The sequence below is a fragment of the Camponotus floridanus genome, unplaced genomic scaffold, assembly GCF_003227725.1.
Source record: "Camponotus floridanus strain SB8 unplaced genomic scaffold, Cflo_v7.5 scaffold1, whole genome shotgun sequence".
In the NCBI taxonomy this organism is placed as follows: domain Eukaryota; kingdom Metazoa; phylum Arthropoda; class Insecta; order Hymenoptera; family Formicidae; genus Camponotus; species Camponotus floridanus.
The window spans coordinates 7,749,726-7,761,873 of record NW_020229214.1 but is presented as its reverse complement, the minus strand read 5'-3'; the positions used below and the strand labels follow the sequence as shown (position 1 = coordinate 7,761,873).

The 12,148-nt window shown below is 27.4% G+C and overlaps 1 protein-coding gene across 4 annotated transcripts; it reads left to right on the top strand.

The window, feature by feature from the left end:
* The first annotated feature begins 2,151 nt into the window (after positions 1-2,151).
* On the top strand, positions 2,152-12,041 carry LOC105251322 (synaptic vesicle glycoprotein 2B). 4 transcript variants are annotated; one of them, XM_011258027.3, is made up of 13 exons: positions 2,152-2,223; positions 2,387-2,490; positions 7,121-7,183; positions 7,830-7,991; positions 9,031-9,193; positions 9,557-9,678; positions 9,946-10,190; positions 10,513-10,670; positions 10,765-10,963; positions 11,051-11,165; positions 11,329-11,488; positions 11,627-11,754; positions 11,838-12,041. In XM_011258027.3, exons 2-13 carry the CDS (start codon positions 2,400-2,402, stop codon positions 11,906-11,908), a joined length of 1,677 nt encoding a protein of 558 aa, XP_011256329.1. In that variant the 5' UTR covers positions 2,152-2,223; positions 2,387-2,399; the 3' UTR covers positions 11,909-12,041. The 4 variants fall into 4 exon arrangements, with proteins under 4 accessions (XP_011256329.1, XP_011256328.1, XP_011256330.1 ...); XM_011258026.3 differs by having other exon boundaries at positions 2,179-2,313; XM_011258028.3 differs by lacking the exons at positions 2,152-2,223; positions 2,387-2,490 and adding an exon at positions 3,519-3,765.
* The last annotated feature ends 107 nt before the right edge of the window (positions 12,042-12,148 follow it).

Below are 12,148 nucleotides of genomic sequence, written 5' to 3'. Positions count from 1 at the left end.
AGAAATATTTATCAAAAGATTATATTTTCATATTTACAATTCTGACATATTTTTTGAAAATTATTGTATTTTTTCGAAGCTTTAAAGAAACTATTTTTGTAAATTAAACAAAATTATTTTGTGTACAATTGTAAACCTTCTGAAATTGAAAATTAATATTAATTAGCTAATGAATTTGTCATTAAAAGCACAGCGTTTTGAACGATATTTTTTTTCATAGATAGTAAATAACGAAGTGCAGAATTGATGTTGAAAATAAATTGTGCGTTATCGAAGTTCTGCGGATCAATTATAAATTGTGCGATGCGTGATACATATTATCATTTGATATATTACATTTGACATATTACATTCATAATTGCCGCTAGAATTAATTCCTACTTAAATTTTTATTTTACGCATGAAAGAATTTGCTTGTATTTTCTTCATACGGATTATCACTGATTACTGAATAATAATGATTTGCATTTAAGCAAAATAAATGTTTTCTGAACAACAATCTTGTTAGCAGATATGTTTTAATCTCGCGTTTGTAATATTTGCTATTAAAGTTATGTTAATAAATTCAAAGCAAATTAAAAATATAACTTTGTGATTAACACAAAGCTAACAAGTTTGATTTTTCTGCAACTGGCGAAAAAAAGATCCCAGGTAGCAAGATGACGTCTAAAGACGTCTTAAAGACGTCTATGACGTCTATGACGTCTATGACGTCTTTAAGACGTCTTTAGACGTCTTTAAGACGTCTTTAGATGTCATCTTGCTATCTGGGATATTGTATACGTTAACATTAATTAGCATACTATAATATACATACATTTCCTGACTTATAAATAATTCATCTAGTATAAAGTAATGTTCTTAATTATTTCATCAGACACACACGTAACTAATTTGAACGATTTTGTACGAAGAAAAAGTTCATAATTTTTGTGTCCTTTTTTTAATTGTAATTATAATAGCGCAGTGCAAATCATCATTCTGTAATCATCTTCATGGTCGATTTTTAAACCGATTAAAACCGAAGGTCATATGTGAGTAGACTTAAATGATATGTTGAAATTGCTATTCTACGTTTCGTAAACGTCATATATTTTATCATTGCCAGTATAGTTGCAGTGCCAGTTGTTCGCAAATATTTACATATATTATATACATATTTGCAATGTATATTATGTATAATTATATATTTTTATATTACATATACATTAATATTATGTACAGTAATATTATGTTTTTTTTGCCGATTTTGTATTGTGATTAAAAATATTAAAAATATTTATATAAACATTAAAACATATTTTTGTAAAAGAACTTTTACAATTATTAACAGATGTTTATTCATAAGAGCATTCTAAAATAAATAAATCTAAAATAAATTATTATATTTAAAAAAGAGGATATAAGATTTCATAATATATATATATATATATATATATATATATATATATATATATATATATAAGATATTCGATAAACTATATTTTATTTATATTAACAATAAACATGTATCCAAAATATTTGTTTATGTTACCTAAAATATTTGATTAATGTACAGTTATAATTATGTTCTTTTTCAAAAAGCCTTCTTTCTCGATTTTTGAATTTACGATGATTTGTTACATCTTATTCATGATATGTTATTGTAGCTTATCTTCTGAATAGCTTGTGTTATATTCAATAAAGATTATGATATTTGTACACAAAGGTAAGGTGGATTCTCATATATTTGAAAAACTATCTCTAAACTATTTTAAAAATTATCTCAAAACTATGAGTAATAACTTTATATGCAAATGAATTTGGAATTTTATGTTAAATTATATTAAATTGTATATTAAAACAATATACGTATTACATAAGTGCGCTATTTAATCAACAATACATTTTGATCATTTTTCATTCAGTTTTTTTGCTCATTTATTTGACAAACTGTCTAGCTATGCTATTTTTTAGAAGCAATAGGTCATTTTTCATTTAGTTCATCCATTGATCATTTTTTACTTATTGTCAAATCATTCAGTTGCCAATCATTTACTCATTATCAATCATTCATTTTTGACAGGTTTCCACGCGGTAATATTCCGTTACTTTTATGATTACATATGTATTATTATCTTATACATATTATTATTGTAGGTTGTTAAATAGGTTCAGTGTTGTTTAAATAAGTTAGTTAGGTTGGTAGTTGAACGCAAAATAGTTACACACAAGTTGCATACGGTTTAGTATTCTGTATCTATAATTAATATAATTGCAGACGACTGAAAATATATAGCGAGGAAGATAATCAATAAATTTGAAAATTACGCGGTTATCATCATTTTATTTATCGAGTTTTGAGAGTGCGGAGCATCAATGATGTATAATGTGATATTTATTTCAGTATTATTGCTGTGATGGTACTCGAGAAAAGTGAATTTAGGAGGAAAGAAGAATTCAACGGTGTAATGATTTTGAGCATGAGAAAGACGTCAATAAAAGTCGAATGTATGTAAGACACAAGCATCCACTAGATACTTTATTTCTCTTATTTGTGCTTTATTATAATCATTACGCATCTCATATGTTATTATAATATTTAAAAATAATCAACATTACGTACTTAATGTATAAGTTTAATAAATATTTTGGAATATATTAATAAAAAGAAAAAAGAAAAGGTTTTGATATTTTGGAATATATTAATAAAAAGGGGAAAAAAGAGAGATTTTTCTTCTTGCGTTCTAATTATCACGTCTTACCTCTTATTTCTTATTGTTTTTCTTATCTTTAATTTTGTCACTTATTGTTAGTAATTATAATATTTGAAAAAAAATTTGAATTTTAACCACTACAATTTTTCTCGTATTTTTTTCTTGATCAATAGTATTTCATGACAATGTTTCTACCCACGAGATTTTATCATAAAGGATGCACGTCATGCGTCGGTCTTCGGCATCATCAAACCGCTATGGCAATCAAACGAGTATACACCAAGAATTAATTTTCGAGTTAAATATCAATTCTAAATTTTGTAAATTCCAAATAAAATAGTACAAGTATGTCTAACAGAGTTATACAGACGGAGAATACCTTGTCAGAAAAACAGACGACATAGGTATCATACATAGGTTTCTCAATCAACATCCTAATTTCTCAGACACAATTTTTGTATCTCTTAAAATTTTTTTTTGATTCGCTCAAGAATGGATTTTAAAAGCATGAGTTTAAAAAGAATGGGTTTTAAAAGCATGGGTTTTAAAAGAATGGGTTTTAAGTGCACGACTCAGTGGAACATATTGCAGACCAAAAAAATATTTGTGCTCGCTATCTACCATTAGACATTATTCGTCTGGTGACTTACGAGCGATAACAAGGGAATTCACGTTGGAATTTTTTTTTACTCTCCCCTCCTCGCATACGTGGGTGCGAGACATTTTCTCATCGATACGCGAGATTGAACCTGTTCTTGACGTCGCCCCACCGTCGTCAATCGTCATCGCTTTTTTTGCGTTTCTTTATATTTTTCCTCGGTTATACTTTTCTTGCGAATCAGTTTAACGGTTGTCGCTGTACATGCACGATTAAGGAAACGTAGACATATCCTCCCCAAAGATCCTCGAGGTGTTGCAAAAAGACAGAATAAAGATTGCGGTACATCGCGAGCTTACACTTTCAATCACTGTATACCTTGTATACCTTGTACTTTTATTACGCAAACTTTTCACGTAAACGAAGGAACAACAGACAAAGATATTTTAATGAAGCCGTTGAAATCCAAAGGCAAGTTGTCACTAAATTTATTATTAAATAAGATTGTATATTTATACCTCAGATTTTATTTATTATTATTATATCTCAGATATTATTTATTTTGAGAGATAATTTTAATTATTTCTATTTGTTACATTAATAAATTTGATAGTACACATCTTTTTCTTAATCGTTTCCAGTTCTTATGAATGGTGAAATAGTGTTTCTCCCTTTGTCTTTCTCTCTCTCTTTCTCTCTCTCTCTTTGTGTATTATTTAATAACAATTTAATTTATATTATTCGATTATATTCTGGACAGCAAATTGTTGAAAAAAATTATGCTTTTATTAATTACATTTCTATTTCTTGTACTTAATGCTTTTTTGTCTCTTTTTATTATTTTATATGTGTTCTTAATTTGATGTACATATTTTATATTAAGCACATATTTAAATAATAAGACTTTTTAAATAATAAGATTTTTATATAGGATTATCAAATTTTTTTGAGATGCTAACTTCCGCTTTTGCAACAATTATTCATCGCATTATTAAATAACAAAACCCAGCAAGTATCGTTATTAGACAAAATATGAAATTGTATGTTTAAAAATATTTATATTGTTATATGATAATATTATCTGTTCCGGTTTCGGAACAGATAATATTGTTCGAGATAAACCTTATAAATTGTTGACTAATTGAATACACACAGGTTGTAATGAGACTGAGAGAGATAATTTTAATTATTTCTACTTGTTACATTATTAAATTTGTTTGATTGTATAAATCTTTTTTTAAATAAGCAACATATATAGTTTAATATTTCCTTGACTATTTAATTCACGAACAGATTTGCTTTATTTTTCTTTGCCCTTGAATTGAATTATATATAATTATCTCTTATGTGATTCTTTCTTCTGATTCTTTTCTGATTGTAACAAATATAACTTACAAACGGAACTAGTAAAAAAAAAGTATTTAATTTTTTCTTGACTATTTAATTCACGAACAGATTTGCTTTATTTTTCTTTGCTCTTGAATGGAATTATATATAATTATCTCTTACGTGATTCTTTCGTTTTCTGATTGTAACAAATATAATTTACGAACGGAACTAGTAAAAAAAAGTGTGGGTGATACATAATAATTTGCGTATATCTGCATAATATTTCTTCAATTGTGTCCGAATGTGAAACGATCGCGAGACAAGTCGACCAAGCGTAATCCATTAATAACGATCATTTATTATATGATAATGTGCATACTGTCGAAGTGAATATTGATTATATTATATTCATTTCACCTGTTTCAATGGCACATTTATATATCGTTATATAATGTATTATTTATTTCAAGTTATTTCACATTTTGAACACTTTCGCCATAACAGTATAAAAGTTTGATTGATATATTTTAATGTTAATTTTAATTTTAATTTTGTTAATTTTAATTAATTATAATTTTGATATTAATGTTTATTGTTATTAATGTTTTAAAAATTGATGATGTATATATTTAATATATCATTCTCAGGATATTAAGTTTATTGAAAGTCTGTAGCTTGAAAAGTCTGTGTCAAACTTATTACTAATTACTTAATAAGAAAAACTCAGTGATTTTAGTTTTATTTTGTTTCTCTTCTTTTCCGTTGAAGAAACTATTATATAATAATGTGAATGTCTAAAAGCGTTGGAAATATTTATACAATTTTTAATTCTTGTTTTATTTTTATATATTTTATAAATATAATCTAATTACTTTATAAAGTCTGTGTTATACAAGCAAATATTACAAATAATGTTACTGCCAATTGTATTTTTATTATGCATACTATTTAGCATAAAAATACAAGTGTTTATTTGTAGTAAATTTTACATTTTCATTTACCATTTTATTTACTTTATGCATTTTTTTATAAAATAATTAACTTATATCAGTAAGACATATGTTATTATAAATAATTAATATATACAATGTCGATAAATTTAATTACAAACTTATATACTTCTGGACAAAATTAACGCACAATTTTTTTGCCCTTTTTCTTTAAATGCTTATATTTAAATTTTAACGAAAAATTTTAAAGAAAAAGTGTAAAAAAATTATGCATTAATTTTGTCCAGGAGTATATTTGAATTTTGAATTGCAAATGGCTCTTTTTTGTAATGATTCCTTGCAATAATAATTGATATCTTATTATTAAAAAAAAAAGAATATTAGAAATTTTTAAAAATTGTTAAAAAATGCGAAAAAGATTAGAAATTTTATTTAAAAAAACATTTTTTAGTACTATGGAAATTCAAAGAGTATCAGATAATAATTTAATAATTCAAAGAGTATCAGATAATAATTTTGATTTTTCTTGTATATAAGGTAAGAAGGGATCCTTAAGCAAATATTTTAGCAAATAAATATTTTGGTATATAACTCTTCTATTTGGTATATAATTCTTCTGTTGAAAATCACACACAATCACAACAACGTACGTCGCGTGATGGAATGTGATCGACTAACTATTTATCAGTATATACCGATAATTTGGTTGATTTTCAACAGAAGAATTATTGTGATTCTTTACAAATGTCAAGATATAAATTAGAATCATCTGATAAAACGAGTTTAATATTTTATTAATCCTACATGTTCTTCGAAGCAAAATTTATAAGATGTTTATTAAATTTATAATACATTTATTGTAATTAAATTACTTGATTCGTATCTCGTAAGAATATGTTATCCCGTTTTATGAGAGAGCGATTAACTGCTTGCATATAGTGATTATATTTTATCGATTAATCCCGTAAACAGGTTTTTCACGTAACATATCATGTAACGGATTTTATTATATGATATATTCTGCGAAAGATCTATTTTCTATAGCGGATTATTATCTTATGAATCTTTTTCTCTTTCTTGTGTCTTTTATTTAACTAAATTATAAAATCGTATTAAATTGATTAATATCGCGAATAAATAAATATGCAATGATATTATGACGATGTAAGATGCCAAAATTGTGATAAAAAAACATAATAAATAACATAAATATGTTATTCATTTTAAATACTATTACTTTGAGACTTTCAATTTAAAGATATATATTTTCGACATTTGGACAAGTATTATGACAAATAATAGTTTCTCCTGATCGTATAAATATACCAAAGTATCAACGTGAAACTAACTGCGAGAAAGTGGCATACTCAGTGATAAGTGACAGGAATAATAATTTTTTTCACGCCTTTTTCTGCTTACGATACATTGTTTAGATGCAAACCTATGTGTCAGTCAGGTGTAATATAAAGTTTAATCCACATAAATCTAAAACGGCTACATTTATGTTATGGCAAGATTTATTATAATTCAGTGCTAATTGTTTATAGATGAAGACGCAAAAACCGGAGATTCAGGTCCAGCAGATTTTGAACGGGCAATCACAGCAACAGGTAAGTACAAATTTGCCTATAATTGTGAGTCTCAGTATTTTATAATATGTATAAATACTTGCCTATAATATACTATGATAATAACATAATGTCAGATCGATCAATATACTTACTTATCAATGTACTTACATATATTATTAATATAAATTCAATTGTGAAATGTTTTATAAATATTTGTTAAAAATTGCATTTGAATTAGAATTAGTACATGCAACTGATTCTTTATGAAATTAATAGAAATTCACGCTTTGCTGAATACGTTAAAGAAGCGATATCGCTTCTTTAACGTATTCAGCAAAGCGTGAATTTCTATTAATTTCATAAAGAATCAGTTGCATGTACTAATTCTAATTCAAATGCAATTTTTAACAAATATTTATAAAACATTTCACAATTGAATTTATATTAATAATATATGTAAGTACATTGATAAGTAAGTATATTGATCGATCTGACATTATGTTATTATTATAGTATATTATAGGCAAGTATTTATACATATTATATTACAGATAGAGAAGAAGTCATCAATGATTCGTCACGTGTAATCATATATAATCTTTGAACATTTTACACAATATATCAGATAGAATTGAAAAATTAAAAAATTAAAATGTACTAATATGTGTCCAATATTTGTTACCAGGCTATGGAAAATTTAATTACTTGTTGCTACTGGCAGTACTCCCGGGTAGTTTCTCTAGCATCTTCTCCTCATCAGTGATGTCCTACGTGCTACCGTCCGCTGAATGTGATCTCCAGCTAACCATGTTTGACAAGGGACTATTGAACTCAATGACGTTCGCAGGTGGTATTTTCAATTCGCTTAACAATTGCATAACAACGGTTTATTACAGATGCGAGGGAGCTCAATGAGAGCGCCAGAGTTTAGCAAGCTTAAAGTATGATTATTGCGCGATGTACACTGCCGGTTCTTTATAGACAATAGAGTGAGGGCAAACACGAACCCACGGTAAATACCGTATCATCTTATTTCTTGTCGCATACGAATTTCAATCGGTCGAATTATTTTCGCTCGGTTGTTTTCGCCCACGATCGCTTACGATCCGTGCGAGCAGCTTATCCAGTGGCGGATTAAGGTTCCTCATAAATTCAATGGTACAGCTATCTCGGGGGCTCTCCTCGCTTACAAAGGCCTTGAGAGAACTCTAAATCAATGACAATGATTTCCATCTTGTATTGTTATTTACATTAAAAGTAGGAAAACGCAAGAGTTTATTATCGAAAAATTATTTTTAATAAAAGAAATTATTTAAGAGAGAAAAAGAAATATTTATGAAATACACCTTCTTGTATATCATTAATAAATGCCATTAATATATTTGGAATATTATTATAAAAAATATAGGATGAATTATTAAAAAATATGACATTTAAAATATCTTTCTTATGATATTGAAAATATAAGACGCAGTTTAAGTAATAATTTACCACCACGCCCAAAGAATATATAAACACACACTTTGAAAGATATAATTATATGCATTATGTAAATGTGTATTTCGCGTCTCACGATTCTCGATTATAGAATTTTTATGAAATACAAACTAAAGAACGGAGCAAAAACACCTTTAGTTAAAATTTTCAGCTTGGAGACCCCTAGGTGTGTGCCTAACGAATAATCCGACACTGATCTTGTAAGGTCATGAGATATCATAAATATGGAAACAATATTGCTTAAAAAAATAAAAGTTTAATTCTATTTTTTTAAGCGATAAAAGTTTAATTTCGATTGCACGCTATTTCTCACATCTGTCTTAAGATCAAATTTCTGATTGAAAACTTATATGAATATAGAATCGGCTAATTTTATCAATTTGTTTCAGGAATGATTAGCACAGTATTTTTCTGGGGTTGCATGGCCGACACGTTCGGTCGTAAAAAACTAATGTTTTACGGTTATTTGATTACTGGTTTGCTAAGTCTGGCGACGTGTTTTTCGCATACCTCATGGCTTTTAATAACATTCAAATTTTTCGATGGTGTCATGTAAGTTGGAATGGTCGTTGTGATCTGATGTTATATACCGCATATGCATAAGTAAATACACTAATTAATTACATCAAATATTAATTATGCCAGTAATAATTGTAATATTAATACTTTTGTGACTAGATTGAAATATTTAATGAATTTGTTACATTTAATAAATATTCTATATTTATTCATTCTGTGTTTTCAATTTAATTACAAAATAAATATTGTAGTAACACACACACACACATATATAAATATGTATATAGAATAAAAATTTTATAATTTAAAAATATTTTATAAATATATATATGTACAATAAAAATTTTTTATACAATACAAATTTTATACAAAAGTATTCCGACTAATAAATTGCAGCATAGCTGGCCCATACGCAGCACTTATGTCATACTTGGCGGAGTTACATGACGAAGTCCATCGATCGCGGTCGTACATGTGGCTTGGCGTGTTCTTCTCACTTGGAAACATTTCCCTGCCATGTAAGTACAGCCTTGACACACCTTATCTGAAAATCAACGAGGGTTGAATTATATACAACGGCGATTTTTAAGCCAGGAATGTGTACGTATTATAATATGCGCATTGCTGATATTATTAAATTTATTAAGTACTAAGGGAATTGAAATTGATTTAAAAAATTAATAAAAATAATAAGACATGCAATTTATTTCATATAAGTACGTGAATATTTTATGATAAATAAATTTGCATTAAATAAAAAATATTTTTTAATTGTTTATTCTTAGGTATAGCATGGCTCATACTACCTCAAAACTGGGATGTTACACTTTTTAATCAAACAATAGAAATAAATTCGTGGAGAGTGTTTCTAGCAATCTGTTCATTACCAGAATTTCTAGCGTGCGCCGCTCTTTACGCTTTCCCAGAGAGTCCACGTTTTCTTATCCTAAAAGGTCGATACGATGAAGCGTTGAATGTCTTCAAAAAAATCTACTCACTCAATACTGGAAAAGATCCTGACACATATCCGGTAATTATGTATAACAATATATTTTATTCAAAAGACGTATTTAAACCTCTTATTTTAATTTTAAAAATAGTTTAAAAAACATTTTGAAAAGAATTAATATATTTTAAAATGTAGTTCAATTCCGATTAAAATCAGCATGAATTTAAGCTTCTCGATCGAACTGTTCATTTACTGTCACGAATAACTTTACATCAGGAATTGAGTAAATAAAATATAAATTAACAATATAAAACACTTTAAATCACTTCGACGAAGCTATAGAACATGCATAATGAAATGCGGCTATTGGTCGAATTTATTAACGATGCCACTGAATTGTCAGATAAAATCTCTCAAGAATGAATATTCCGTCGAATCTTCCGGAGAACGAATACAGGACAAGATGCGTAGCTGCTTAAAGCAGATGAAACCTCTTTTCCTACCACCTAATATTTTCAAACTGATACTTATATCGACGATACAGCTGGGAGCAACGTTAGGGTTAGTTTGATTAATTTCTCTCTTTCTCTCTCTTTTTTCTTAAATTCAATTTAGAAAAGAAATAAACGCAATTTATGAGATTCTTCAATTGCAGATCGAACTCACTGCGACTTTGGATGCCACAGTTGTTTGCGATGATCGAGAGTTACAAGAATACTGTCATGAAGAATGACAACCATGTATCTGGTCTGCAATCCTCATTTTGTTACATGTTAGGTCAAGAAAAATTGCATCTTAATTCTACTCGATATATCAATGAAACGATTAACAATGACGCAGTTGCATGCGTTCCAGTAAGTTATCTTTCTGGTGTGAATAAAAATCTTTGATCTCAATTTATGGAAAGTGAATTCGGGAAATAATGTGCATATTAATTTCAGATGGAGATGAATTCTCAAGTCTTTATTAATTCTATTGTTATCGCCATTACAAGCGTAATCGGTTATACTCTGGGTGGTACTCTGATTACTGTAGTTGGGAAAAAGAAACTGATGGGTAAGATACCGATGATTTGTAATAATAGATGCAGTAATAAATAAATGGTTATTTTATTCATAAAATTAGCCAAGAAAGATGTTCGCAATGTCATAATTTTACTGTAAAATTCATATAATTATTTGTAATTATTATATGTATTATAATTATTATATTTTTGCAGCAATTTGTTTCATTGTCGCTGCTATCTCTTGTGGTTCACTTTATTGGGCTGAAGATACCAACAGTATTCTCGGACTATCCTCAGTATTTGTTGCTATGTCGAGTATAGGTGGTGCAACTGTTACTAATATTATCGTTGACAATTTTCCCACATGTTTAAGGTATCGGAGTAATTTAAAGTGTTTATTAATTTAAAGTATTTAAAATATTAAATCATTGTTAAATATTAAATGAGAAGAAATCGTTATTTATTTGTATTTACTTCATATTATTCTTACATATTTATATTTCGTAAACAGAACTATGGCAGTCAGCATAACTATGATGATGGGAAGAATAGGCGCAGTAATAGGCAATTTATTGTTTCCCATTTTATTTAATTTATCATGTCTAGGACCATTTATTATGATCGGCTCGGCTTGCTTAGGTAAAGATTACTTTCTTGTGTTTATACAAATATATTATAATTGTACATACAAGTTTTTTGAAACATATTTAAAATTTTTCTAGCATGTGCATTTTTGGTCGTTGTACTACCTCGCAAAAAAGAAGATGTCGACAAAGCAAAGGATATTCCTTAATTTTTCGAAGATATATCCTGTATTTATCGATGTAAATATTTTTTTGTTATTATATATTTTAACTATCGATATTTATTATTTTTATATCTATGCACAATATTTTCTGCCATGTAAATAAACGTGTCCATATATGTATAGTCTGTAAGGCTTTATTTCGATCTAATGTATATAATATATATCATGATGTATAAATTATGTACTCGCAAATGTATATATACATACATATATATCTCTTAGAAA